Source organism: Grus americana, chromosome 12 (genome assembly GCF_028858705.1).
Source record: "Grus americana isolate bGruAme1 chromosome 12, bGruAme1.mat, whole genome shotgun sequence".
Lineage (NCBI taxonomy): Eukaryota > Metazoa > Chordata > Aves > Gruiformes > Gruidae > Grus > Grus americana.
In genome coordinates, this window is record NC_072863.1 from 2,195,536 (window position 1) to 2,222,637 (window position 27,102).

A 27,102-nucleotide genomic window follows, 5' to 3' on the forward strand; every position below is an offset into this window, starting at 1 on the left:
CACATTGATACTCTTAATCCTTCCACCTTTTCTCTTCAAACTTACCAAGGGAAAGAAGTTGCTCAATCCCCCGGATTACTCGCTCACATTCTTCATCTCTGGAATGGGCTCCCCATTCTCCTTCCTGGGGTTTGTAGAGAAGAGCTGTCAGCTCATCTGGAGTCACGGGAACTCCAGCACCAACCTCCTCTGGATAAGCAGCTAAATATGAAGAATTAACAACAGTGAGTACTAGCAGTGGCAAAAAACTATTTATTTTGTATACGCACGTGAATTCAACACACACTTACTTCCTTCTGGAATTGGTTCCATGTCCCATGGACTCATCCTCTCTCTTTCGTTATTGTCCCAGCTATTAAAAAAATACATTCAGAAGCAGCAGTTAGAGCTGAATACAACTATACATCTTTTCTCTACCAGACTTAAACCAAAAAGGTCATGCCTATTAGAAACAACGCATCACTAACAAGAGAAATATAAGGAGTTGGAACGTAGCATCTCTACATATTCACTGCACTGCTGTTTACACTAAAAGCGTTGTTTTATGAAGAAGTTAATTACTACAAATAAATACATAAAAACAAAGTGGCTGATTATGTATTTCTTGAGGTACACATTTAAGTTGCAGGGAAACATCTAGGAGACCCAGAGCACGTAACCACGTCTGATATGTTACAGTTAAGTAAATACTTACTGAACACAGTAGCACTGGAAGGAACTATCAGGATATTCTGCCTGGAAAGGCTGCTGACTCTCCACGGTTCCAAACCACCAAGCATCATCTATTATACTGCGAAACCTATCCCCTGTAAGGAAAACGATTGCATTCAGCAAAAGAACAACATAAATAATTGTTAAATACTTCTTTTTAGAGAATCAACTTCATCTTTCATAAATGAGCTACCTCAGTTCTTACATTCTGCACTACAGGAATCAAGTCCTTCCCCTAATGGGAGGACTTCCACATCTCTGGTTAGTTAGTCACAGCTGCCTCCATGCCCCAAATTACAATAGAATAGGACATTCTTCTGCTATCACAGGCCTTGTAACAGTTTCTCTCATTTCTCTTTTTTTTTCTGCTACAGGAATTGTAGCAAACCTCAAAAAAAGTTTCCAACAATTGCTATAATATGTGTGATATAGTCCTTTACATCATGTAATACAGACGCTGTATCTTATTAAACAGCCACAGAAATGTTGCAAAACACACAGAAGTGGAAAAAAAGTAGTCACCTATTTGCCAGTTCCTTTCTTTGGCTTCATTATAAAACTGATGCAGCACAAGGAAGTCAATAACATCTGGCATATCATGGTACCTTCATAAAATAGACACAAAAAATTGCTTCTATTACCCATAAACATAGTTCCACATGTAAATACAGACAGTCTCCAAACACAAAATTTCATGCGTTTTTGCTTTCAAGTTTGGCATAATAACTAATTAAAGCTTCTAAACTGCAAGCAAATCTCTTGAAGAATGCCATCAACATTTCAGTTACTTACTTTATGGAAAATGATTCTCCTGTCATTTTGCCTGTGATTGGATCTAGGAATGCAAGCTTCAAGCAGCAGAGCGTAGGAGGCCCAACTTCATATTTAATTCCTACAGTCTTCACAAATTCTTGTTCCTATTTATCAATAAGCATGGAACAGTATTATTTTAACTTGCTAACAACAAAAACATCCTTGTTGAAGTACCAAACATATTAATAAAAACTAAGTATGTTTCCACTTTACAGCCCAGGTAATTTCACCCATAAAAATTTTCTTTTCCAAATACTAAAAATCAATCACAATCACAAAAGAAAAGCAAAAAAGATAGAAGATGCTCGTTCCCCTGGCAGATTTGTGAACAGCATGCCCACAAATTATTTAACTTTTGTAAGAAAGTTGTAAAGAACACTCTGGTTTTAACTGCGTTGGTGGCACCAAAGGCTATACCTAACCAAACCCAGGGCCTCTCACCCTTGCATAGCAACCCACAGAGGAAATAAAAGGAAATTCTTCCTTTGAAAGCGGAAATTCAAAAATAGCCTTGTATGATCACATCCTGTCAAACACTGGCAGGTGGTAAGACCTCTATCCTAAGTGAAATACTACTTCCTTTTCCTTGCAAACTGATGATGCCTTTAAAGATTACAGCTGGAATCACTGAATACCTAGGACTAGTAACTGGATATTTTTTAAGTAAAGCAATTGTTTTCTTTACTAGAACCACTGGCACACATATATATGAATATTAGCACATATATGTGCTCTCGATATAAAATCTGAGTAAAGCAGAAAGAAAAATATGCCAACACTGTGGGATTAAGTATTAAGGGACTCAGTGTTTCAAAGCAAAAGGATAAGAAAAAATCAACAGAACTATGTAAACCTAGTATCTACCCGAGCAACCCATAATACTTTTATTTTCTAAGAATAAGTTGTAAGATATTGTCTTACCCTTCCAAGAATTTAAGAACATACTAAGTTAGATCAAACCACTCAGAGCTTGCCCTATTGAGCTTTGAGAAGTCTTCAAGGATGGAGTCCATCAGCAATCTGTTCCAGTGCTTAACTACTCTTACTCTGACTTTTTTTTTTATTTAATACTCTACATTTTTTAATCTATCAGGCAAGAACACCTCACTAGATAAACTTTCACATTCTTTAATATCCTTCTCGCCTCCTATTATCAGGAACTCAACAGATGTAAAGGCTTTGTGTTAATGAAAACACTAATTTTAAGATTTACAATTTTAATTTTGATATTAACATTTTAAAGTAATGCTTTCTTCATATTTTTCATACTGTTTTTTAACGTCAATTTACCATTACAGAGACAATCAGCTCTTTGAAGTATTTAACTTACCCTGAGTTCCATTTTGTTCCATGGTTGTTTTTGCATGTTAATACTGTAAATTTTTGCTTTCCTTACTGCCCGCACATAAGCTTCATGGCCTTGTCTAAAATATATGATCTTAAAATTAAAAAAAAAAAAGTTTATTTTATTTCACTGATAGTTCTCTTCCTGTTTATTTCTAGAAACACATTAGGCACCATCCCCTTCAGAACATACGACACGCATCTTCATTTCATTATAAAGCACTCTTCTCCTTAAAAAATGTTTATATCAGCCCGCAAAGTGGCACCTGCTATGTGCTTTCAAACTTGGGATCATTAAGAAGTGTGCAGGTTTGTCTAAAGATGCACAATCAATTCTTCCTGCTACTCCTAAGTTACATATGCACAAAAAGAAACATAGGACAGCTATCCATAAACAACTGATTGCCTGAGAAAAAAAAAAGGTTGTCAAAACACAGCCTGTCTTGAGCACAATTCACAGAAAATATTGCTAGATATAAAAGTCCTGACCAAAACAAGCTCGTTAGCACAGGTGGGAATTTCAAAATTGCTACACTCTTTACCTCATCTCCCATTTGTGGGACAAAAGGTGAGCGGCGGGGTATAGTATCCAAGATCCACTGCGGGGCAAGCCATTCTTCGCTGGGTTCACCTTCCATCGAAAGCAGTCCACTTGGTTTCTTAAATATATTACATTAACTTTAGAATGCAAGCTGTAATTACTATGGCAGAACATAAAAACTGATCATACAGCACTTGCTGAAGATAACTAGATATAAGGGCAAAGCAAATGCTGGAATGTCAACCTTCCAAAAACCTCAACTAAATAGTGGGGAGTAAGACACATTCATTATAAATATAATAGAAGATTAAAGTGTTCAAAAATAAAAGAGATTATATTTCTTTAGAAATAGTCTAAACGTCATCTTTAAAAAATTCTAGGAAAAAGAAATCTGACACTGTAGATCCAATACAGATGCATTCTAATTTTACAACAAAACCACCTTGGAGTAAATCTAACTGCAGTGAAGAGCATAAATCTGAGAGAAAAACTTGCCACCTGTAATGGAGAACTACGTGCATGAAAGATGGAAGTACATCTATGTCACACAGCAGCAAAACAAACAAAAAAATTACTCTGATACTACTGGTACTACAATTACTGTGCTATCTATGGGTTCTTTCTTACTATATACGTGTTTGTGAAAAGTTTTACTTTGAAAACCACCACTTAAAAAAAAAAAATGTATATTCATAAAGTAAAAAAGACACTAAAAGATTAGAAATGCTGACCTTTTTTCTAGGCTGTTTAAGTTTCCTTCGTTTTGGCTCCAATCCTTTTGTTCCCTTCATATTTTCATCTTCAGAACTACTACAGATTTTCCGAGCTGCCTGCCTGGTTTGTCTCTTTGGAGGCTGGAGATTAATTCCAGCATCTGCTGTCCAGTCAGAATATTCGCTTGATGAATCACTGTAGATAATAAAAAAAAGTTGTAAGAAAGAAAACAGCACTTTGGTTTTCACACAATGGAGTGAAAGGTCCAAATGTTCAACCTGCTCTTCTGGTTATGTGGAACAGATGTCAGGATTAGCACAAAATTTCATTCTCACGTGAATTTAAAGAAAACCTAAGTGTCCTCTAATTTGTGTATTTCAGCAAATAATTTTAGCAATTGCAAGCTCACAGTAAAACTAAAGTTATGGCTGATACCTATTTTCATACTAATTATCTCACTGATTCATAGACACTGACTTCATAAGAACTGACTGCACAAAATTAATGAAAAAATTAGAAAACTAGAGTACTCCTCTAAAACTACAGTTCTGATTTCTTTAATATCCAAATAACACACATAGAGTATTTATATCAGCTCACCACCCTTCCAACCATAAAAGCATAACATTAAGAATAAGAATAAGAAAAGAGACTGTAGAAATTGTACACAAATACATGCTGACAACAGAAAAACTAGGAAATACCAAAGTACGACCAGAAGATCTGCATGCACTTCTACCAATATTTCTATTGCATATGACTACCATTGATTTTTTCAAGGAGTTCTTAATTAAAGACAATATTTCATTACAAATGGTCTTTCAAAATTGTTCTTGACTTTGAAAACAAAACAAAACAAGCTAACAACAAAGAAAACACAATATAACCTGCTTCATGAAGAACTGGAAAAAAGTCAGGCTTCAAAAATTAAGAGATTTTCACACCAGTTCTCTGTTAAATACTGTTATAAAAACCACTACAATTACTTAGTCACTCAAATACATGAAAGTATTGTTCACAGACTCCACAGATTTTGTTGGTTGCTATTTTAAATTACCTAAATGTACTGAACACTTGGCTTCAATCTGTCACAAGGTGTACCAAATCTGTCCTGACTTGTAATTGTAGTATCACAATATCAACTGCCTTACTTAAATAACATAATAAACTAATGTTAACAATTAAGAAACCAGTAAAGCTACCTGGAACTGCTTTCACTTTGCCATGCTGCCACAGGATCATCCACAGATGCATCACTTGTGCCAACAGTCTCATCTTCCTGTATTAAAAACAAAAGGTTTCACTTTTGGGCCAAGTTTAAAATGTATCATTTTTGTTTGCAAGCAAGTTGTATGACTTGTCTCACCTGAGGAAAGCTTTATATTTAAGGACTGGTTTAGCTTAAAGTAAGTTCACAATTTCTTTCTGTTTCTTAATCAATATTATACTATATGCTTATATAAATTCCCATAGAAAGAGATGTGAATTTTAATGGTATTAGAACCACAGAATGAGTTCTTATTTAAGTGTTTGATTAATAAATTTTAGTGTCAAATGACCAGCTTTATAGCTATCCTGTACATTCAATGCATTTACAAAGTGACAATGTTCAGTCTGTTTTTACTTTGCATGCTTCCTTAATGAGAACAAGTTATATTTAATCTGGTGTATTTTAAGTTCTTCCCTTGCCAATATCAATGATTAATACCAATACTCAATCTCTTTCCACAGCAGTCTACAGACACAGATGAAATCAAAGTACTGAATATGACCTAGAATATATGTGCTGTATGAAATCCCAAAATAGCAAGTGGTTTAACACAACCTAGTTAAATTTACTTGAAAATGTTTCAGATTTCCAAAAATACCCGATCTGTTTAAAGCCAGTTTTGAATACTTTACTGGCATTGAGGTAAATGATCCTTTGCTCACCAAGATCAACATATTACAGTAACACCACAAATCCAAAAGGCTCAATGATCTGAGTGTTTCTTCTGACATGGAGAAACTTGGAGCCTTAATGCTAGCAGTGCTCTCAGCACGTCTGTTGTCAAACCACCTATTTGTCAAGAGGGAACCTATTGAAAGAATCACTTGACATATCAGACCTCTGAGGAGCTGTCTGATTCTTCCCGTGCACGTGCATTTTGACTCGCTCCTTGCTGGCTGTGTTCAATTGTGGAGCGTGTTTGGTAGGCGTGCTGGCGTTTGCGTTGGTTTCTTCTCAAAGACCTTCCACTTCCTGGTTGGTAATCGTTCTTTTATCATGGGACAGGAGGGACAAAAGGAAAAAGATTCAAGATTCGATAATGAATTACACAGTTAAAAGATGCCTCATTAAAGTGACTGCATGTTGCAGCCCATTTACCAACGACAACTAGGGAATCCAGAATTAGAATTGAAAAGGTATCTTTTACCCCCTTGAGGTTCGTTTCAGTGCACACGCAGGTGTGGTTTTTTGGTTCAATATCAATTCTACTTTTTAAAGCAGCAGTCCTTAGAAAGGAAGTTATGGAGAAATATAGTTTTTTCTAAAAAATACCTGCAATCTCTGGATAAGATAAAAGCTAGCCACGTAAAAAAAGTGTGGCACCTTTTATATTTCTCCTAGTTTCCACAAGTCAAACTGAACACCCACTGTGGCTCTGCTCTTTTCCTTTTCCAGCATCTTCCCACTACTGAAGCCTTAAGGATAGAGATCTACCACTGCAATTTGCATATTGTGAGTATAAAGACAGACAAATTACAGTTACCGAAGGAAGACAAAGAGCCAGAGAAACAATTAGTAAAATGATCTTCTAAATTGTTTAATAAAATTGGTTTTGGGGGTTTTGTCTTTTTTTTTTTTTTCCCCTCAGTGCTCAGAACCACTTCACACCCAGGTTCTCTCTTCTAGTGAATTAACTCACCCGTTGTAAGGTGTGGGATGGCTTTCTCTTCTTTTCAACAGTGTATAAATTAATTTCGATTTCACCTTTGGCAGCTCGACATTCTTCCTGGACCCTAATTATACATAGGAAACATTCATTTTACTCAGTAAATCATCATATAACTTGACAGTCTCATTAAAATACTTCTGGTTCCCTTGCTATAAGAGATCTGTGCACAAGTCATCCTAGCAGCATCCCCACATACTTCACTCTTGGAATCACAAGTTAAGGAAGCAAACTTGTTAGCTGAGCATGCATAATTATTTTCAAGTAAACTGAAATGTATTAAAATTATTTTCAAGTTTTTTTTAAATAGAGCTTCAGGAAAATGTGGTGCGTGAACACCTGAAGAAAGATTCAGTTGTGAAGAGGAGGAATTACTATTCTCGCCTCTCCAGCAGAGGCTACCACTCTAACCCTAACATCTGGATTTCAAAGCAAATAAACCAACCAACAAACCCACCCCCAAAAGCCAACACATTTCTGAAAAATAATTTTTTAAAACTCCTAACAGGTGTATGGAAGAATCATTAAACGTTACACAATTTGATCTTTTTTTTTCCTGTCTCACTTAGCATCTTACTTGCTGATGCCTGGAGGAAGCTCATTCACCACCACCCTCCTGCTCCACGCCATGAGATCTCTCTCTGTTGCCATCTGACTTCGGGGAGCGTTGTGATGCATTTGCCGGACCCCTTCAATCTGACCACTTCTCCGGAGACCAACGTTTGGTGGAGACGTAACATCCAAACCTGGACTTCGAAGAGCTAAGGAAGAAAAAGATTTTTCTTCACTTCTATAAACCATCAATAAAATTTAGAATTTAAACCATAAGGACTGCCTGGAGATTCTTTTTTGGCAATAATCAACGCTTCTTCTATGTTAAGTGGCTTTGCCTTTTGCTTCAGATGAACATTTTTGTGTATTGGCCTTGGACTACTGGAGATGTGGATGGTACTGTAACATCACTGTGCCTATGTCTTAGAGATCTTTGAGGCAAGCAAAGAATATAATCTATGAGAAAAGTTTTAAAGTGAGACAAAAAGGCTGATAATATCATAATCTCTGCCGTCATTGCCTTAATTTATCTCATCCTTTGGGAATGCATCAACACAATTTCCACATGCTTAAATATGGTTAACCACATGAATAAATCACACTCACAGTTGTGCAAACCTATATAAAAATATTTGGCTATTTAAACATCAGGTATTTTATACATACTCTAAATGACACAAACAGGCAGTTCATGGGGTAAAGTCACTGATCCATACAAGTTTTCTAAGGTAACTACTTTAACTTCTATACCACTCATATCTGGAAATTCCCTTTCACACAACTACAGGGACAGGCAAATAAAATTGAGAACTGGAGTTGCACAACACATCAACCTATCATAAGCAGCAGAAAAGAAAAGACTTCTTGTGAGTTGAAGCTGGCTTTTAGGCCACCTTCTTGACAATACCAATTTAGATCAAAGCAAAAATGCACTTTCTGCATTTTTTCACTGATATTTTTCCTATTTCTTTTTGAATTTAAACACAAGCAACTCCAAATCTAGCAATCCTAATGAGCTTTGCCAGGAAATCTAATTTAAACATGTGTAATCAGTCATTTAACCTAGAACTAATTTATTAGCAGATGTAAATTTTTTAAAAGCTCAGGATGACTTGCAGCACAAGTCCACAGAATCTGCTCTGTTCTACCAACTGCACTCAGCTGCCTCACAGTCAGCTGTTCACATCTGATTGCATTTGTTTTAAATTTTTAATCATTTTGTGTATTAAAGATAAAAATCAGAGTAGCAGAACACTTACCAGGAGAATAATCTCAAGCTTTCTAAGGAAACACTAAGACAGAGCAGACATGTTTATTTTATAAACACTGATGCTCAGCCTTAGCATTTCTGCTGCAACAGGAAGCCATTAGTCTGTCACAACATTGTATTCCATTGACATCCTCTAATTATATGCTGTTATCTTGACATTATGCAGTTAAAAAGTATCATCTCTGCAGTGACTAAGTGACATCAAGAAAATACAGTGAACTTTATTTTTTAGGAAAGGTTTATAACAGATATAATTACAGTCTAATAGTTCCAGGTAATCAGATACAGCCCAGTTAGACCACTTTGTGCACTCAGTTGCACCTTAAGACTTTTAATTTCTCTGCTAGTATCAGCAAAACATGCAACTGCTCCACACAGGTTAACAATGTGTGTAAGAACAAGAGAGAAAAGCATCCTCAAAGACACAGTCCTGGAATTCATAGTAACATATTTTGATTTAGTGCCTTACTGTGCTTTAGGAAAAGAAATGACAGAGGTAATGAAGGGACACTTACCGCCATTAACAGAGTGGGATCTGTTGAGTGGAGGGTTTGGAAGAGTTTCTCCTTCATTAATCAGTCTCAGATCTTGTTCCCTCTGTAGCTCTCTGATCATTCCATCAAGGATACTCTCATCCTGGTCATTAGTTTGCTGTCCGATGACTTGTTCAACTACTTCGCCATCACCTTGACAAGAACAAAGCCACTGCTTATAAAATGATTAATTTCTATTTTACTAAAAACCATAGAATCAATCAAATTTAAAACTGTGCACAATTATTTGTCTGCTCTGTGAAGCATCTGATCACCAGCTGTCCTGCTCTCATGTAATAAATGGAGGTAAAGTTTAAAAGAGAAGTTAAAATAAAACCCTAAAATTACAGGCCACACCTAAAATATAACCTGAAACCTTTAGAAACACCAAAAAGAAATTATGCTTCAGTAGGTAATAATGGAAGATCTCTTCTGGAGATCAGCATTTTGCAAAAGTTTATTTCTACAGGAAAAAAAAATAATCTGTTTTACAAAACAAAAGCTAGTTTTTCAATGTCTGTCTTAGCTTCCTGCTTCCTTACTCACATACATAGTTACACCGAGGTTAATGGGACAATTATTTAAGCCCGCTGCCGTATACCTGGTAGAAGATCACAGATTTTGGAATACTGCAGTCTCTTTCTCTTGCCTCCAGTCAAGTTGATCCCATACGCTTCCTTTATGCCACCCTATCTCCTCTTCTACCTCTATACTGAATGTAAACCACTAGTTTCAGAAGACAACTGAAACAAGCAAATCCTTATAGTACCATTCTACTGAGCTGGTGCTCAATACCGTGCAATACATGTATTATGCATGAGTTTTAGACAGCATACCGTTAGCTACATATCCCAGCTGAGGAATAAGTTGTTCATCCTTGCAATTTTCCCTTCCTGGTACCAGTCGCTGGAATCTCGTGGGATGAGGATTTCCATCAACATCCACCAAGAATGGAGGAGGCATAAGATGTGGAGCCTGTTGAGTCTGTTCATCCAACACATAGTTATTTGCATCACGGATCAGTGGTCGGTAATCCGTATGGAAGAACATCTGATCTGGAATCTGCAAGAAAAGCAATTTAGTAAATAAATCAATGGCCATTTGCAGCTGTCTTGCTGCTTTGGAATGGCTCCCGTACCCATAAACCAAGAAACGTTATGACACAGAACAGATTCTTACCACAAATGTGTTTTATTACCAAGGCCTGATGCAAAAACTCAATAGTAAAATATGCCAAAGAGGTGAACAGATAGAAGTTGATGTTTTGTTCCCTGTATAGAGATTCTCTTGTATAAATCTTTTTGGTTTAGGTAAACAGCAACTGCTTCATGATCTAATTACTATTTTGTCTGGGGGAATGGTGAGGGAATAAACCGTAACACAAATACTTCTAAGACAAAATCAAGTCAAGATACTGAAGAGTTTAAGATTCATTCAACCCACCTTTTCATAATATTTATTGCATCCAAAACCAAATAGGAGCAGATGTCCATGAGAGTCTGTGCAGGCGAAATGCTGTCCATCTGGTGAGAACTTGCAATCAAAAACAGCTCCATGGCCTTGGCCCTCAATCTGTATACAAGCACAGACCATTCCTTTCACAATCATGGATTCTCTATACGAGCATTTTTTACAAAAATTTCATCTGTGCTCCATCAAGTATTTAATCCTAACTGTGTAAATTCTCATCTTGCTCAAGACTGATTCACACTTGCACCTTTTTCCACTTAAAGTTTCACTGAACAATAAAGTCAAAACCTTGCATTTTCTCTTTGTCCTCTAATTTCAGTGCAACTTTTAATGTACGTTCTGAAACAACTACCTAGAAGTCTACGTTTTATGTTACTGGAAGACATAGGGCAGGCCTGCACTGAAGATCTCAGGCGTGTATTGGCTCTGTACAGGCAGGTTTCACAGCCCCGAGTGCCAGGAGGCTAGCTCAGGTCCTGAAGCAGTACAGCTGCATTTGCTCAGCACTGGAACCAAACCAGCAAACCAGGCACCGGGCGCATTAAGATAGATGGGGTGCAGAGTCAACCGTTCCGTTTCCCAGACCACAGCGTTGTGCCACAACACACAGGCTTACTGGGTTTCGTTGCTTTGCCCTGGGACTCACTACAATCCTTTGCATGGTATAACCATACTCATACACATGAATAATATTCAGATGTATCAGATCCCATGAAAGACTTGCTGCTGCACTTACAATATGCAAAAACATACTTTGGTATTGCTTACTGAAAAGCACGGGGTGTTTTTTCCCCCCCTAATCCTTCTGTAACATTGGTCACGATAGGTATATAATGAGATCTGCTTTTGCCTCAAGATCAGTTTTACACAAATGTGGAAAAAAAACCCAACCCACCCTCCCCTGATCATCCTTACCATGTTGAAGTAATTGCGAATTTTTGTTCCTTTGTCTATATCCCAAACAAAAATATTTCCATCATGACCTGCTGAAAGTACAATCCTTTGGTCAAACGGATGGGCCTCCAGAACAAAAACTTCATCATCGTGACCCTGCAATGAAAGCAGGGTGAAAAAGAAAGTAATATTTCTCCATGCAGTATCTCCAAACATGCTGGTATTTAGTGTGAGGACATCTCAGTTCAGGTAGTCATCCATGACAGCTCAATTTACTGGATCTTAGACTAGAACTGTGTCTGTACTTGGTGAACATTTCTGTCAGAGGTTTGACATTAGTGCTGCCCACTTTCTAAGTGCCTCGGACTGTAGCTCAGCACAGCTGAGCTGGAGAGGGACGGGGAAGAAGGAGAAATCAGCAGTGAGAACAGCTGCAACTCGCTAATCTGGAGACAAACGGCAGCCTCCAAAGGGCTCCCTTGTCAGCCAGCAGTCACCAGGGTCTAGCAGCATTTTGGTCACTAGCTCCTCTCCCCACGATACACACTCCTCCCAGTATGCATAAGACAGGTGGCATACTTCAGCGCAAAACGATCCTCCCCGGGGGAATGATGATGCAGTTTAGCCTCAAATCGATTTCAGAGCTGAACTATAACCATTTGGGATCACCCACTGGAGTTTTACTCACAGATAAGCTATGAAGAAGCTGCCCTGTGGACGAGTTCCACACTTTGAGAAGGAAATTGTTGACTGCAGTGATGACAGTGGCATCGTGTCTATCCCAAGCCACCATAGTAACCTTCAGTTTAGTCACCTTGTCCTCCCCAGATGCTACATTGTTTCTAAAGAAATTAATTTAAAAAAGAAATAAATCAGTAACTGCATATGGAAACATTTAACAGTGCTAATTCAGTATGAAATTAGGGAGAGAATGGCTTCCACCACTGTGACTACTGGCTAATGTAGGAGAATGAAGGATGGCTTCTGCAGTGGTAAAAACCAGATACAGAAAATACTCAGTACCACTGAGAGTTATAGAGTTTTATTTCCTTAAAAAGGATAAGTTACTTTACTGTCCTTCTTATGCGGTCATCCTCACCTACCCCAATTCTTTCTTTCAAGCTATTCAGTTCCATTAAGTTTTTCCCTACAAGGTATTTTTCTTATCAGTTATCAATATGAGTAAACTCTATAATAAGCAAGAACCTGCTAAATAAATCCAAATCGTATTTTGACAGCTAACTTATTAAAAATGTAACCATATGAAACAAAGAATTCTGCAAAGCAAAATGCCTCATGGATTTCTCCATCTCTGCTTTTTGTTATTGTGCACATTCAATGACAAGGCCACTTACAGCAGTCACTTGAGGATCTCAAAAAGAAAAATTTGAAACCCTAATTGAACCTGAGAACCAAATCAACATATTTCATCTCTTGCTCGAAAACCTTAACGAAAAATGCAATGTTAAGAAACATTCTGGATATATAGTAAAAGAATTCTTCCAGGCAACTCAAGCCTTGGAATGAAGTAAGAAATCAAAAAATGAGTTTACAAACAAATGTTGTTAGGAAAAAGAACCTGTGTCACACCTTTCATTAACTTTCTGCTTACTGCTATTTGTCCTCAGGTGGGTAAAATAACCTGTAATGGGCCACACTTTTTTTTTTTTAACTACAATTATTTACTAAACAACAAATTTATTTACTGGAATAGTAACTGACAGCTCCTGCTGTGATTCCAGTTACCTGTAACAGTGGCTGTGTGACGCTAGACACTGTTGAATATGACCGCATTTGCATTCATATCGCACATTTTGCTCATTTTTCTCTATTTTCACTTTATTATTCAATATAATTTTAACTGCATTCCATGGCACAAAAAACAAAATAGCAGAGCATATAACATAAATTAAACACTAATGACCTGAGGAGACTGATTATGGCAGTTGCTACTATAACTTTGCTGAGAGATGACAGAAACCAACAGTTGTTTTGGACATTTTTTAAAAAAAACATGTAGGTCAGCATATGCTCAATGAGGTTCTACTAAAATCTCTTTCTGCGAGATGAACTCCATTTCACATTCTTACTTCCTGTGTAAAATACTATGTATTCCCTAACCATTAGAGTAGGGAACTACCAATGTATTAATATTTTCTTTTGGGAGCTAATTAACTGTGTAGAGCCATGGCATTGTCAATATGCAAAGAAACATACACTGGAATTAGCTCAAAATAGAAGTAAATAGTTTTCAATATGATGGAAGATTTTGTTTTGCATGTAAACGTTGCTATGAAGCGTGTTCTGGTTTGGTTTGGTTTACCCTGTCATTTTAGTAGCCATATCCAGGACTACACTCTTCCAATCTTGCTGCTGATAGTGCCATATTCTTGCTGTTCCATCTCTGCTTCCACTAACAAATCTTAAGCTATGGGGAAAAAAAATAAAAAGAGTCATGAAATTCTTAATGAGCATAAAACACTGCTGCTTTTAGTCTAATACCCACATACCCATCTTGGGATTTTATTTTCTCCCTATTCAGTGGCTTCGCTATGGAGTTTTCCATCCTCAGCAACAGTGTGGGCATGCTAAATCCTGTGGCAAGAATGTTTAGGAGCTTGGCAGAGGACTGTCATTCACCTTAGGGAAGGTCACCACAAGCACTGCTGTTACCTTACTCTGCAACAAACGTGCGCACCCACACATGTACACAAGTACATATATACTTGGAAACATATACTTGTCTTTCTATATGCCCACACACAGGCATGTTTGACAACTCATAAAATATCCATGAACTTCTGCCACAGCAAACAGGCGGCTACAAAACGCTGGCAAGCCACGAGCACACCCATTCACACCGGCACAGAAGCTAGAATGTATTTCATCTCTTTTCAACACTTATTCTTTTTATTGTTTGTGCATCTCTGATCTAGTGAATGTAATTAAAAGACAGTGAGGTTACAATTTTCGTATCAGATATTGTACGGTACAAAAGAGTTTATATCCCACAACATTAATTACATTTGGTTACAGCTAGCAGATGGCCTTGGAATGACTTCAATGTCGTAATTCATACAAGCTGCACATTCCCTTTTTAATGACATCAGCAAATCCCTTGAGCAGTTCATAGTGGCAGCAAAGAAAAAGAAACGGCATGCCAGGAGTCTAGCATAAATTATAATACATTAACTCAGGGAGAGGGTGAAGACAGAGAAGGGAAACACCCAAGTTATACGCAAGTAGGTAGCCCTATCTGTGAAGCTAAACGTGAGCATTTTCATTTTTAAACTCGTTTAAAATTCAAGCATCCAGCAAAAGCATTTAACTACAACGTAATGCTTTGGCTATCAGTGTCACAGATACAATTTTTGTTGAGAAATTTGAAAAAAGCTCTTCAAGTAATACGTTTTCACAGGATGGCCAACACCTTTAGAAGTATATTCCATTTAGATACCGAATTACTGTAAAAAGGCAAGTCTATTCAATTTTATAAATGATTGATTCCCCTTTTCAGTTTCCTTGATCTAAATTCTTTCATCATGATGTAAAAGTGTTTAAAAATGCTTGTAATGTTTATTTCATTTTTATTTTTTACTTCTTTATATTAAAATAAAAAGGAAGTTATCACTTTCCCACTAAAAGCAGCACTACAGTACATAATTTGCAGTGCCTGTGTGACCTAACACCCCCACTGAGACCTGTGCTCTCGCATTCCTTGGAAGGAACTATTAGTACAATTACACTGGCACGTTCCCACATAATTTTATATGACAAAGATCTCCAAGTACAGGTGCAGTTCCACTGGCAAAACTACAGTTTTGCTTGGAAGGCTCCTGCTTGCACACATCCCTTAAACCTCCTGCCAAGCAAAATATGAGCAAAAGCTGGCACAAAACCATTCACATTAGGATGGTGATCACTAATCAAAGCTTGTCGTGCCACTCTCCAGCACAGCGGTGCTCCAGGAGTTGGACACAGACATGCCTATAGGCACCTTTACACATTTTATCATGAACATCCCGACTTTAATTGCTATGTAAGAGACAGCATCCTGACTTAGCACAGTTTTAAAAACTGAAAGCTCTGCAGGTTGGAATGGTTCACTTCATAAATTTTAAGACCACAGGACTACTGTTGTTATCTAAACTAATTAACTGGAAATTCATATATTTGCCTAAAAATTAACGTATTTGCCAGGGATGTCATCAGAGATAAGTAAATTATTATGAATAATAAAGAAGACCAATGAAATGATTATCAAGACCCAAAGGTATTAAGACTGTGCCTCTGTAACTGGTTCTGGTCAGGTGGCAGCAACTGCGAGTTCAAAGAGTATGTGATGCGTATGCGTGTAGAGCAACCGTCCCATATACTCAGTTCCAGAAACTGGTCAAAGCAAGCACTGCAGTTCATCATTAGTCACATGGACGAACACAGATTCACAGAGTCTTTGCTCCAGGAAATGCGAAAATTAGCACATTTAATATCACACTTGGTGATGTCAAGCTATCTAGACGTACCAGTGACTCAGTGAAGACTAAAGATAGTGGGATGCAAGGAGACACCACCAAAATATGGTAGGACACTACTGAAGGAAGTATTGCATAAAACATCCAAATCCTTGTGAAAACGCCAACAATTGTAATGAGAAGAATATGTGTTCAAAAGGAAAGTTTTAATCTCAAATGCAGACAAATTATGCAGGGGAATTTTATCTACTAAGTAGACTGGATCCAAATTTGGGATGTGAGGGTCAACTGCACCTTCACATCCCATTGAAGAGCTGCTCTTTGCTTATTCCCTCTGGGAAATAAATCAGGACCTTTTTTTTTGTGTGTGTGATTTCAAGATGAAGTATGAGGGCCTGGTTATTCATCATATCACATTTACCACTCTAAAACCTCACAGAAATTGAGCTCTTATGAATTGTGAGTGTGTGTATGAAAACAAACACTTTTCCCATATTTTTCAGAACTCTGAGCACCAGAAGAGAAAATTTGCTTATTCAATGTGCCCAGAGAGGGCCTGGTAGAAGAAACCATTTACCAAGGAATTAAATCAGACAGATAGCAAAGGGTGAATGGCCTTATGTTTCAGCAACGTATCAGCAACATCACATTATTTAGAAAAAGTTTTCAAATTATGCTAATCATTAGCTGCTTTCTGGTTCCCAGCTGGTATCAATGATACAGAAAACATACACAAGAGAAGTAAATTTTAACAAAAACCCCCAACATATACATAATCTATCAACACCACTCAGTTTCAACATGATTCTCATATGGATCATAAATAAGAGCATAGTGAAATAATGAAAAAACCCCAACCTCCAAGATACAAGGTATCTCTACGGTTCCTTGTTTTCCTTATGCATGATACTCATCATTTAGATGCCTTTATTTCCTTGATTTCCTTCCATCTCATTTCTGACAACACACCCAGTTTTATTTCCCCTTTCATGTCTATTTTCTTTTCACAAATGACTGCACCGAGTTTGTACCTCCTTTCGGGCGGCGCAGACAGCATTGCCCAGATGCTAATCCAAGAGCATACTTCTGTGGAAGTCTGGAGTGTCACATTCCCACACTACTTACTAGAGAGAGGACAGAGCAAGAACAACTGCTAAAGAGGCAGAGTGGCTTCCTCATCCATGTCCCCGTACAGAAACAAGGGGAATCTCTCTCTTTTGAATACAACAGCTACTTAAAGTGTTACTGTCATCGGTAGCGTGGCCACCCCTTTGCCTCTAACTTGGCCATCAGTACTGGCATACAGACGTGTGGTACAGTCCCCATGCCACCCCTTCGCTTCCTGCAGCTCCAGAAAAAAGGATGTCCAGAAGTTACTAACTCAAACAAGAGTCACACAGATAAATAAATACGTATATGTGCTTATTTTTCATCTTGCTCTAACAGGACTGAAATGATAAAGCCAACAAGCGCTTTTCCCCCCACATCTAACCTGATATTCTAGATAAGAAAAAATAAGAAAGACAAGTAATTGAGAAGCCAAATCCCTGATCCCATTACAAACAATGAATATACTCAGATGTTATTGCCATCTTCCCAGGTAAAAGCACCTTGCAAAAGAGGCACCTTCAGTGAAGATCAGACCACAGGTCTTTGCAGAATTACTTGTCTGACCATCTGTGTACGTGTAACTGTTCTAACTTCTGCTTAGAGCTACATCTATTATAATGCTCTTACTCCAGAACTAACCCCTTCTGTACTTCACAAGGCTACCTGTAAAGACACTCTTACACAGAAAAGATACAAAATTTGGTTTCCAATTTGCTCAGTTTAAAAAAATACAAGGCGAAAGCACAGTTACAGACTGTTTTTGTTGTTACAGCAGAGGATGGCAAGTCCAAGCTCAAGGATATGACACACATCTTGCAATATATTTTAAATAATTTGTCTAAGATTAATCAGCCCATGTGCAGTCTTCCTGTTGCACCTAATTTTCTCTGCAAAATTATATGAAAACTGAATACCATACTTCCCATGTCAAAATCCCAGGACAGTCACTCACCTGTCGCCGTTGTTACAGAACTGAACTGCAACCACCTTATCCTAAATAGGAGAGAGGGAAAAAAATAGTAGTAAGTGCTTTGTAAGCTGAAACACTCATCCCAAAAGATCTTAATGATGAGCTTCTATTCAGCAAATTGCACCTTCCATACATTTCCTTTAACATATCATCTTACAAATTCAAGAACAGAAAAGTTGTATTTGAAACAAAAACATCCCCAGCCATACTGTGTTAGGCACTGAAATAAAAAACTTCAGAGCAGTGATGGCTTCATGTTGCTCCAGAACTAGCTCAGAGGCAGAAAAGATTTTCAATGCAGTCTCCCTGACACTTAGACCTTGAGGAGGAAGAAGCTGCAGCAGCTCTACTCTTGCCTGAGCAGAGTCTTCATGCCCAGGATCATACACACCCCAGAGGAAGCTCTGCCTGGGAAAACACCTTTCACACCCTCCAGAGTCAGCAGGAATAAGGAGTCCCTGGAGCTCACAGTGGGTACAGCACTCCGCAAGATGGAGAAAGAACAACTTAACCAAAGAAATGCTCACAGCAGGTTTGCAATTGTTAGATCTAACATTAAAGCGCATCAAAATATTTCATTACAAAAAAAATTACAAACCTTGGCTTTATTTCCACTTTTAAATTGTTGAGAAACAAATACTAAGTTTTAGACATAGTTTTCCCCTTTTTGTAATCTGGTAAATACTTGTGTTGGCTACAGGCACTTGCTATCTTTACTCCCACTGATGTCTCTAGCTCCTGATAACCAAGTGTCCAATTCAGGATTTTTTTCAGGGGCAGGCTGACAGCAGTCTGTGGTATCAAGAAGAGTAGACTCTCAGAAATTAAAGGAATTACAGTTTATTCCAAACCTGAACTGCTGAATATAGAAAACATTTTTTCTTTTGTGAGCAAAATACTTGTTAGTTTTGTTGGCTCAGAGCTCTGAGACTTAAATTTGAGATCCATGACTCCCACTGAAGTTCAGTAAAGCAATTTAGACCTCAGCCTTAGTCCATGAAATATTGTTAAGGTGGGCAGCTGGGCTATTAAGGTTCAAAGATAAATGCTCCAAATTCCTCACAAGTGACAGCCCTATCAGTGTTGCTATAAGCTTGCCGTTCTGATATATTGTTTACCATGCACATAATAAATAATGCAATCATCACCTGCTCTCGGTAACAACTAAGAAATGAAGAAAGATTTGATACTGTTTTAGTGATGCTTCTTTACTGGGTTTCATTAAAATTGCGACATTTAACAGTTTTAATAAAAGCTATCAATCCTCAAACTTGAAAACCAACATTGAAAGTCATCGTGCAGATATTTAAAATACTTTGAATTTTTATGAGAACCCTTCTGCATTACCTGAGAAAGGATGCTTTTAAGCTTGTTTTATTTTCTAAATGAAATTACCATCATGATCCAAAGTTTGACTGCACACTCTAAAACCAGAATTACTTTTGCTTTCACTTGTTATGTGGATTTGTGGTCACAAATAAAGTTAAAGAGTCAACAGTAAATTTAATAGGAAAAATGACATCGTGTATGACAACTGCTTTAATTCCTCATTCCAACACAGACTTTCTTCAAGAATACAGGAAAATCACCTCGACCCTCAGTCTCCTGGGGGAATGAAATACATAAAGCACATTTTGCACACATCTCCTGCCTCAGAGGAATTTAAAAATTAACATACCTCAAATTTCCAGACATTTAAATACCACACTGCTGAGAGCCAACTAAACTCTAAAGACAGAAAATAAGTCTAATAGGATGTACTAAACCTAAGTTCCTCAAATAAGGTAAAGCGGGAAACAAAAAGATTCGCTTTCCGATTCATCTCTTACCGTATGAGATTCTAACTCAGCCATCTTCTCCGGAGATTCTGAGCCCAAATAATAAATTCTTATCACGTGGTCAGTACTGCCTGTTGCAATGAACATGCCACCTAAGAGAGACAGTGTTTTCTGTGAGAAGAAAAGCCACTCAAGGAACAACTAATTTTAATTACCGCTTTATCATGAAAGCAGCAAACGACAGTTTTGAACAGAAAATTTCAGTGTAATCAAAACACAGGTGCTGAACAAAGAAGTTAACTCTGACAACTTCTGCTTTGATCTGTACTTTCTCAGACTGTATCGGCTTTAGCATAACTATGAGCTCTAGAATATTTTCCAGCTGTGAACCTTTCTGACCAAAGGAAGAGAATATTGCAAGTTATAACATTCATGCAACAGACTATTCTGCTTTCCCTCAGAAACTACCACAGCACTCTCCATCAGCCTGTGTGGAAAATTAGATGGGGAATAGTTTCATATTCTCGCTGGTAAATATCAAAGAAAAATATTGAAGCACATCTTCAATATCTATTTGACACACATCAGAGGAATTATTGCTGAATTGAGAGGCAGTGATTAAGCTATTTTCTTGTCATGTTTTTTCTATTTACAATATTGCACGAAAAGGGCACTATTGTGTAGTTTACTGTATTGAAATGGTTTTAGTACTTTCAAGATTTCTGGTCTTAGAAAAGGAACGTGGGGAAGGCTCACATGGCTCTAGAATAGCTCTCAATTTCAGATAGGAAAAAATTAATGAGAAATTACATAATTTTGTTTGTAAAAATCACTATTTTTGAGAATTCAAAGCTGCTACAAAGGGTGTCAGTTAAGCAGTTATTTTCAAACACATCAAACTGACCCTCCTAGAACTTAGCCAAATTTGGAAGATTAGCAAAAATGTAACCTTTGAACAGAGGCCACCTGTCTGCCAGATTTCCAGAATTTTTCACTCAAAAATTTTACAAGATAACCTTAAACGGATGTTACAAAGAAAAATATCTGATGTGCAAGACAACAGACTGAAAGTACAGTCTTCCCTGGAAGCAGTCAAGACATTTTAGCTTAAATTATAGAAAGAAGAAAAAAAAAAAAAAGAGAAAAAGCAGCTTGAGGCAGATGCTTAGCATGGAAAATTTCAAACAATCTCAATTTGACAGTGCTATAAATTAACTGAAAAAGGGTTTAATACCATTTGTATTTAAAAAGAAGTAACAGTCCTGTCACCAAAGCAATTATAGTTCATAAAATACTTTCAGCTACCTTACAATGCACACGTACCGGAACTGAAAGACGAACAAGATATCTGAACACCAGGCCTGGACCTCTCTGCAAATTTTACAGGACGATCCCTATATGCAACGACACAACATTTTTACTTTTCATTACTTTATTCCAATGCCATTCAGCAAGAATAGTGCACTGCAGCTCAGCACGTAAGGTCAATACGCTCATCGTAAGTCTCTTTATTTCAGAATTCTCACCTAAGTTTGCTAGAACTTATTTTTCATTTTAGTAATTTTTTTCCTTAGTTCAGTACAAAACCCACCATTTTCTAAACTGAAAAGACTATTTAACTTATTTACCATGATACTGAGTGATTCAAATCTATTTAAAAATAGAACCTGGCAAACCATTAATCTAATAGCATTTACTCCCTGTTAAGTGTGGGCTTGACGCCATCTACATAGGTGTGTTCTTCTGATTAAGAGCAAAGAAATTTTTCTGCCTGTGCATTTTGGACAAGGATTTAGTCCTAAACATAAAAGCTGAAAAATTCCTCCACAACACCGGCTTGCAAAGCACAAAACGCAGCAATAATAGCCCCGATCTCTGCCTCCCCTCGGGCTGGGATGCCATAGACTCCCCAACACCCATACAAAAGTGCTCCCTGCCCCACGCACTGGTACAGCACTCATGCATAGCCTGTCTGTGGGAGAACATATTCCAAAAAACTTGTTTATTGAGAAAGAACACACCCTTATTTAATTATCTCAGCATTCCTCTCCACACTAAAACTCAAAATAAATTTGTCCTTTATTTGAGATAATTATAATTATCTAAACAGGCTTACTTAAATTTCATGGTGTTAGCATGCCACTGCCAGAAACAGATTGTTCCGTCAGCACCAGTAGAAGTGAGGTATCGTGTTGTTCCTTTCCTTGCTGGAGAGAACTAAAAATAAAGTTGTAACAGTTAAACCAGCTAATTTCTTTCTCCCCTTACACCCTGAAAACTTGTAAATGGACATTGACAAGAATCTTTTTCACTAACTTCTTAGCTTTCGCCCCAGGAATACAGAGCGCAGTATCAGGCATGAGAATCTGAACTTCCATAAAAATAAAGTTCGTAAATTGGAGACATAAAACAAGCCTAGACTCTTTTAATGGGGCAACGAGATAAGGAAATATTTCTTTCTAGGACAGAACTGGATCAAACATGGTAACAAAGACAAAAATGATTCCTGCATCCAAGCGCAATGAAGAACAGCAGTACAGTAGGACGCCCACTCCCTCCCTCTTCCTGAACCTCTCCTCTGCCTCTCTAAGGAGGAGGAAGGCTTTTCATTTGGAAGTCCCTCACTTTAATTTCATAACTGCAGCAATACGTTTAATCCTCTGGCTACCTGGCTATTTGAGAAAGGAATCAAGCACTGATTCCTCAAAAAGCCACGACTGATTATTTTCTAAATTACCAGAGCTTTACAAAAAGCTGGTGAGGAATGTATATATACAGAAATAACTAATATACAAAATGCAAAACCAGGTTGTAAAATATGTTTCCAAAACAATCACTTTAAAGCAAGTAACTTGCAACATAGTTGAAATCAGACAAAAATTGGGAGTGTAGGCAAGAGGGGGAGAAATGAGACTCCCAGGGACAACTGGTGTGTTGGAGAAGACCGTGATGAATCCAAGGCAGCAAGGCTCCAGAAGAGAGGGATTCTGAGCCAAACATCCCCACTTGTTCTCCCCTCTATGTGCATAACCTGCCAAATTGCAGGGATTTTTTTTATCCTGGAATTCTGTTTTGTTGGAGGATTTTGCCTGGCAGTTATGGGTTTTTTAGAGCAAATTACTAGCCATTATTGACTGTGCCACTACTAGAGAACCAAGTGTTGGCAATTTAGTCTTTTTTTTTTTTTTTTGTACCCTGCTCTGCTATTGCTCCCTGGGCACTTGCCACACAACTGAAATTGCACGGCACAAGCACAGATTCTCTGCAAACCCTGATCTGTGCTGTACTGCAGCTGCTGCAGCGGCTACCTATGCTACAATATCCAGAACAGCTCCTTATTGTGCAGGCTAAGATAACAAGCAAATAAGAAATGTGGAGTAAGAAATTTTAGCTGACAGTATCTGAAAAATAAATGTTCTCTATGAACAAACGGGTCGACTATTGGGTCAGTTGCTGTGCAAGGACTACCACCAAAGCTGCCAGCCATTTCTCCCTGGCTCAGCTAGCCAATCTGATGCTCTCAGTGACCACACATTTGCTAGATCTTCTCTTGTTACCATTTTAATTCAAGGGTTTAGGAAAAAAAACATCATTCCTTACCTGTATGGAAGTAATGGAAGCTGAATGGCCCTGCAGCACTGCGACTGGGGCACAGGTTCGAAGACACCACACTCGGACTACTTTATCACAACTGCCCGCAGCAAGCAGCGTGTTCTCGTAGTTAACAGCCATGTCAGAAATTTCGGCCGAGTGTCCTCGCAACGTTGAGAGTAGGCGCCCATCATCTGTAGCCCAGATTTTGACCAAACAATCATCTGACCCCTAATGCCACACAGAAATTTCCAAAGATTATGTAAAGTAATATACATGTGTTATGTACAGTATCTAAAACACCACTGCGCCATGAACCTGCCAGAACAATCACGGGATTCCACAGAGGCACAACTACCTGAGTTTGGGGATCATTTTGTGGGGTCAAGAATTTAGATATTAATAAAACAGAAGCCACTGTCTGATGTTTCATACTAAGATATGATTACCGCTGCTAATGGAACTCCTCTCAGTACAGTTCAGTAATAATTTAAGAGGATAAAATATTTCATTACATACTACCAACAGTCATATTTATCTGTGCGAGCCAGATCATAACAGTACGAAAATCAAAGTGATCGTAAGACTTAAGCTCTAAGGAAAAAGAGCGCTTAAGCATCTGAGGGATCTCAGAGCCTCTGCTGTGCTCCTGGAGCTGTAACGCAGCTGTACCATGGGGTTCAAAGGGAAGAGAGTTGGACCACTCAAAGGGAGAAACCATGCAACATCATGTGCAACTGAAATGCTGTGTCAGTGAGAGTTCCCTTCAGGACAGGACACGACTCAAAACCACATCCAACGCAGATCACTGTAAAATACTGTTACCTATAGTAGCAGCTACATAATTTCATACTCAATCCCAATATCGCCAAGAATTTTTAGACAGTTCACAGACCTTTCCACTATTCAGATACTACAAAGAACACTAAAACTAGTGGCTAGGATAGCCACTATACATTCAGAAACATAACACAATAAAATTAACTGCAATATCAACATCCTTTGACTTTAAATTACAGTCTATTAACTGCAGCTAAATCCGAACACAAATCAGTTCTTCATATAACTGCGGATCAGAAAGATTTCTTCAGGAAAGGCCCTCATTATGACCCAGAGTAATTATCATAGCATCATCGCTATTCGACCAATTTATAATGAGTGGAGAAGCTAGCAAGAACACAAAGACAACAATTAGCCTGCCAGGTAATCTGTTTCTAAACACCTATTGATAAGAGACAAGGTCAAAGACAAGACAGGAATTAACATTAACAGTTAAAAGACGCATTATTAATTTGAAAAATCTGCTCGTGTTTAAATATGCACAACAAAAAGCAAGGGTACTATCGCAGAAATGTATGTTAATATATTCTGGAGAAACACTTAAAATAATATTCATATATTCACTGACATACTACAAATTCTAGAAAGAAAATTTAGCAGGGAAGTAAATTGCAGCTGAAGTAATGAGGTCTTCTATTTATCATCAAGTTTTTACTGAAATGTAAGGAAAGGATTTCCAGCATTCCCAAGGTTACCAAAAGGTAAAACATAGTTTTTAAAAAAGCGTTAAGATTTAACCCAGCAAGCAGCATGCAAATTAATTCCAAATCCCAGAATACTCCAGGTGCCATTCAGCAAGAAAGATGATAAATAAAGAAAAACGAGCATGTGTTTCAAGTGAGAGTTGCAAGCTCTGGACTGGAACAACCCTGCTGTAAGGGTCTACATGGGGAAGAAAAGAGTTGACAAAGTTTCAGTCTACTGGAGCCATGAGCAATTTTGAAATACCAAGTCAAGCGAAAAGTGAAAATTAGCATAGAAAGAGATGGATTTTCCACACATTTCAAGATTTTTCTTCCTTTCTTTTTCCGAAAACCGTGCCTGCACCTCAATCAGTAACTAAAAGGCTGTTGAGGGACTCAAGAAAGAAAGAAACTAAACCAAGCAAAGCAATCTTCCAGGAAAAGTACAATTTTTAAACTTACTGTAAAAATTCTTCTCCCACTGCGATCAAAGGCGATACAATAAACAGATGATAGATGTCCCAAAATCCTCTTATGCATTTTCATGTGTTGGTAAGTGGATGTTGGGAACAAGTGGCTGAAACGTCCACATCCAGTTAATTGCCTGGCAGAAATTATATTTACTGGGAGAGAAAAACAAAACAAAAAGAAAACTTAAGAAATTAATTTTGTCCAGAACTCAAAAGTAAATAAATACTAAATCAAATGTAATGTTTGGTAACGATTTTATTATTATAAATCCACAAACCTGAACCTCTTCCACTCGATCAGAACATTCTGTACAGTCTTTTAAAAAGAAAGCCCAGGCCTGATGAAGCCTTTCAATACCTACTGCAACACACACTGCACCTGGCTGCTTCACAAAAGTAAAGCAAAATAAAGAGTTCCCATCACAATTAGAAGGTATTTCAAGTGTTCAATTAATGAACAGGCAACAGATATATTTATTCTATATGGATTTGGAAAACTTGATATTAGTAGCATATAATTTCCTTATAACAATTACAACAAATTTACTCTTGGAGAATAATAATAGTTTAAGTGCTTTTTTTGTGGCAAAAAAATCTTTCTTTGGAATGGGTTCCGGATCGTGTGTCACAGTCAATGGTCTTCCCCACAAAACCTCTCTCATTATAAGCAGCAACAGCAACATCACTGCATTTCTATGGCAATGTAATTGAAAAATAAGAAATATGTGGCACCGATGGAAAAAGTCCCAGTCAAAAGAATGGCAGGCACAAGAAAAAACTGCAACAACAACAATTTCATACTGCTGTACCTAGGAGTCCTTACAAGAGCAGCCTGAAATCTAAATGCACAAAAACAGCATGTAAAACTTTCAATTTTAAAGTTTTGAGAGTCTTTTTCAATGACACTCAAAGATCTGACATTGCTGTATTGGTGGGTTTTGTTGAGTCCTTGCAATAGCAGGCTCCCTCATCTTGTCTATCGCACACTGAAGTAGTCAGGGCTTCACAGGAGTGGCATGAAGCTCTTTAGCACCTTTCAATCCTTTAGTTTAAAAGTACAGCGAACAACTCAACCCATTTTTTTTTTAAATGTATCATCATATCATTGCCTACCTACACCAAAAAAACCCCAGAAATCTACAAAGTCAAGAAGCATCATTGCAAAGGGTTACTAACCCGTAACACACTTCTGTACATTTATAAGATTGAAGCATTTAGACACAAGCAGAGAGATAAATAGGCAAGGAAAATAAATTGTTTCCAGATTTACAGAAAGTATTTTTGTTTCTCAGTTTTACGCGCTGAAATTTGTACTATTTTTAAATCACTCAATGCAATTGAAACACTACATACTAGGAAAAAAAAGTTGCATAAAGGTGTAGATGCTTGCAAAAGTCATCAGGCTCCCAC

General features: G+C 37.6%; 1 protein-coding gene across 5 annotated transcripts in view; it reads right to left on the reverse strand.

Annotated features, from left to right (window-relative positions):
* The window catches only part of BRWD3 (bromodomain and WD repeat domain containing 3), a 62,254-nt gene that overhangs the window by 17,385 nt on the left and 17,767 nt on the right, over nt 1–27,102 (reverse strand). For all 5 annotated transcript variants that reach the window (XM_054838893.1, XM_054838894.1, XM_054838891.1 and 2 more), the window contains 24 exons: nt 25,685–25,845; nt 23,709–23,930; nt 22,225–22,325; nt 21,432–21,502; nt 20,160–20,260; nt 18,313–18,353; nt 14,102–14,206; nt 12,467–12,620; nt 11,800–11,934; nt 10,858–10,986; nt 10,251–10,476; nt 9,397–9,567; nt 7,637–7,820; nt 7,033–7,126; nt 6,232–6,381; nt 5,326–5,402; nt 4,141–4,318; nt 3,411–3,527; nt 2,855–2,962; nt 1,504–1,628; nt 1,234–1,316; nt 695–806; nt 291–352; nt 46–201 (listed from right to left, as the gene is read on the reverse strand). In XM_054838893.1, the coding sequence (XP_054694868.1) occupies nt 46–201; nt 291–352; nt 695–806; nt 1,234–1,316; nt 1,504–1,628; nt 2,855–2,962; nt 3,411–3,527; nt 4,141–4,318; nt 5,326–5,402; nt 6,232–6,381; nt 7,033–7,126; nt 7,637–7,820; nt 9,397–9,567; nt 10,251–10,476; nt 10,858–10,986; nt 11,800–11,934; nt 12,467–12,620; nt 14,102–14,206; nt 18,313–18,353; nt 20,160–20,260; nt 21,432–21,502; nt 22,225–22,325; nt 23,709–23,930; nt 25,685–25,845 (3,063 nt within the window). The remainder of the gene's footprint in view (nt 1–45; nt 202–290; nt 353–694; nt 807–1,233; nt 1,317–1,503; nt 1,629–2,854; nt 2,963–3,410; nt 3,528–4,140; nt 4,319–5,325; nt 5,403–6,231; nt 6,382–7,032; nt 7,127–7,636; nt 7,821–9,396; nt 9,568–10,250; nt 10,477–10,857; nt 10,987–11,799; nt 11,935–12,466; nt 12,621–14,101; nt 14,207–18,312; nt 18,354–20,159; nt 20,261–21,431; nt 21,503–22,224; nt 22,326–23,708; nt 23,931–25,684; nt 25,846–27,102) is intronic.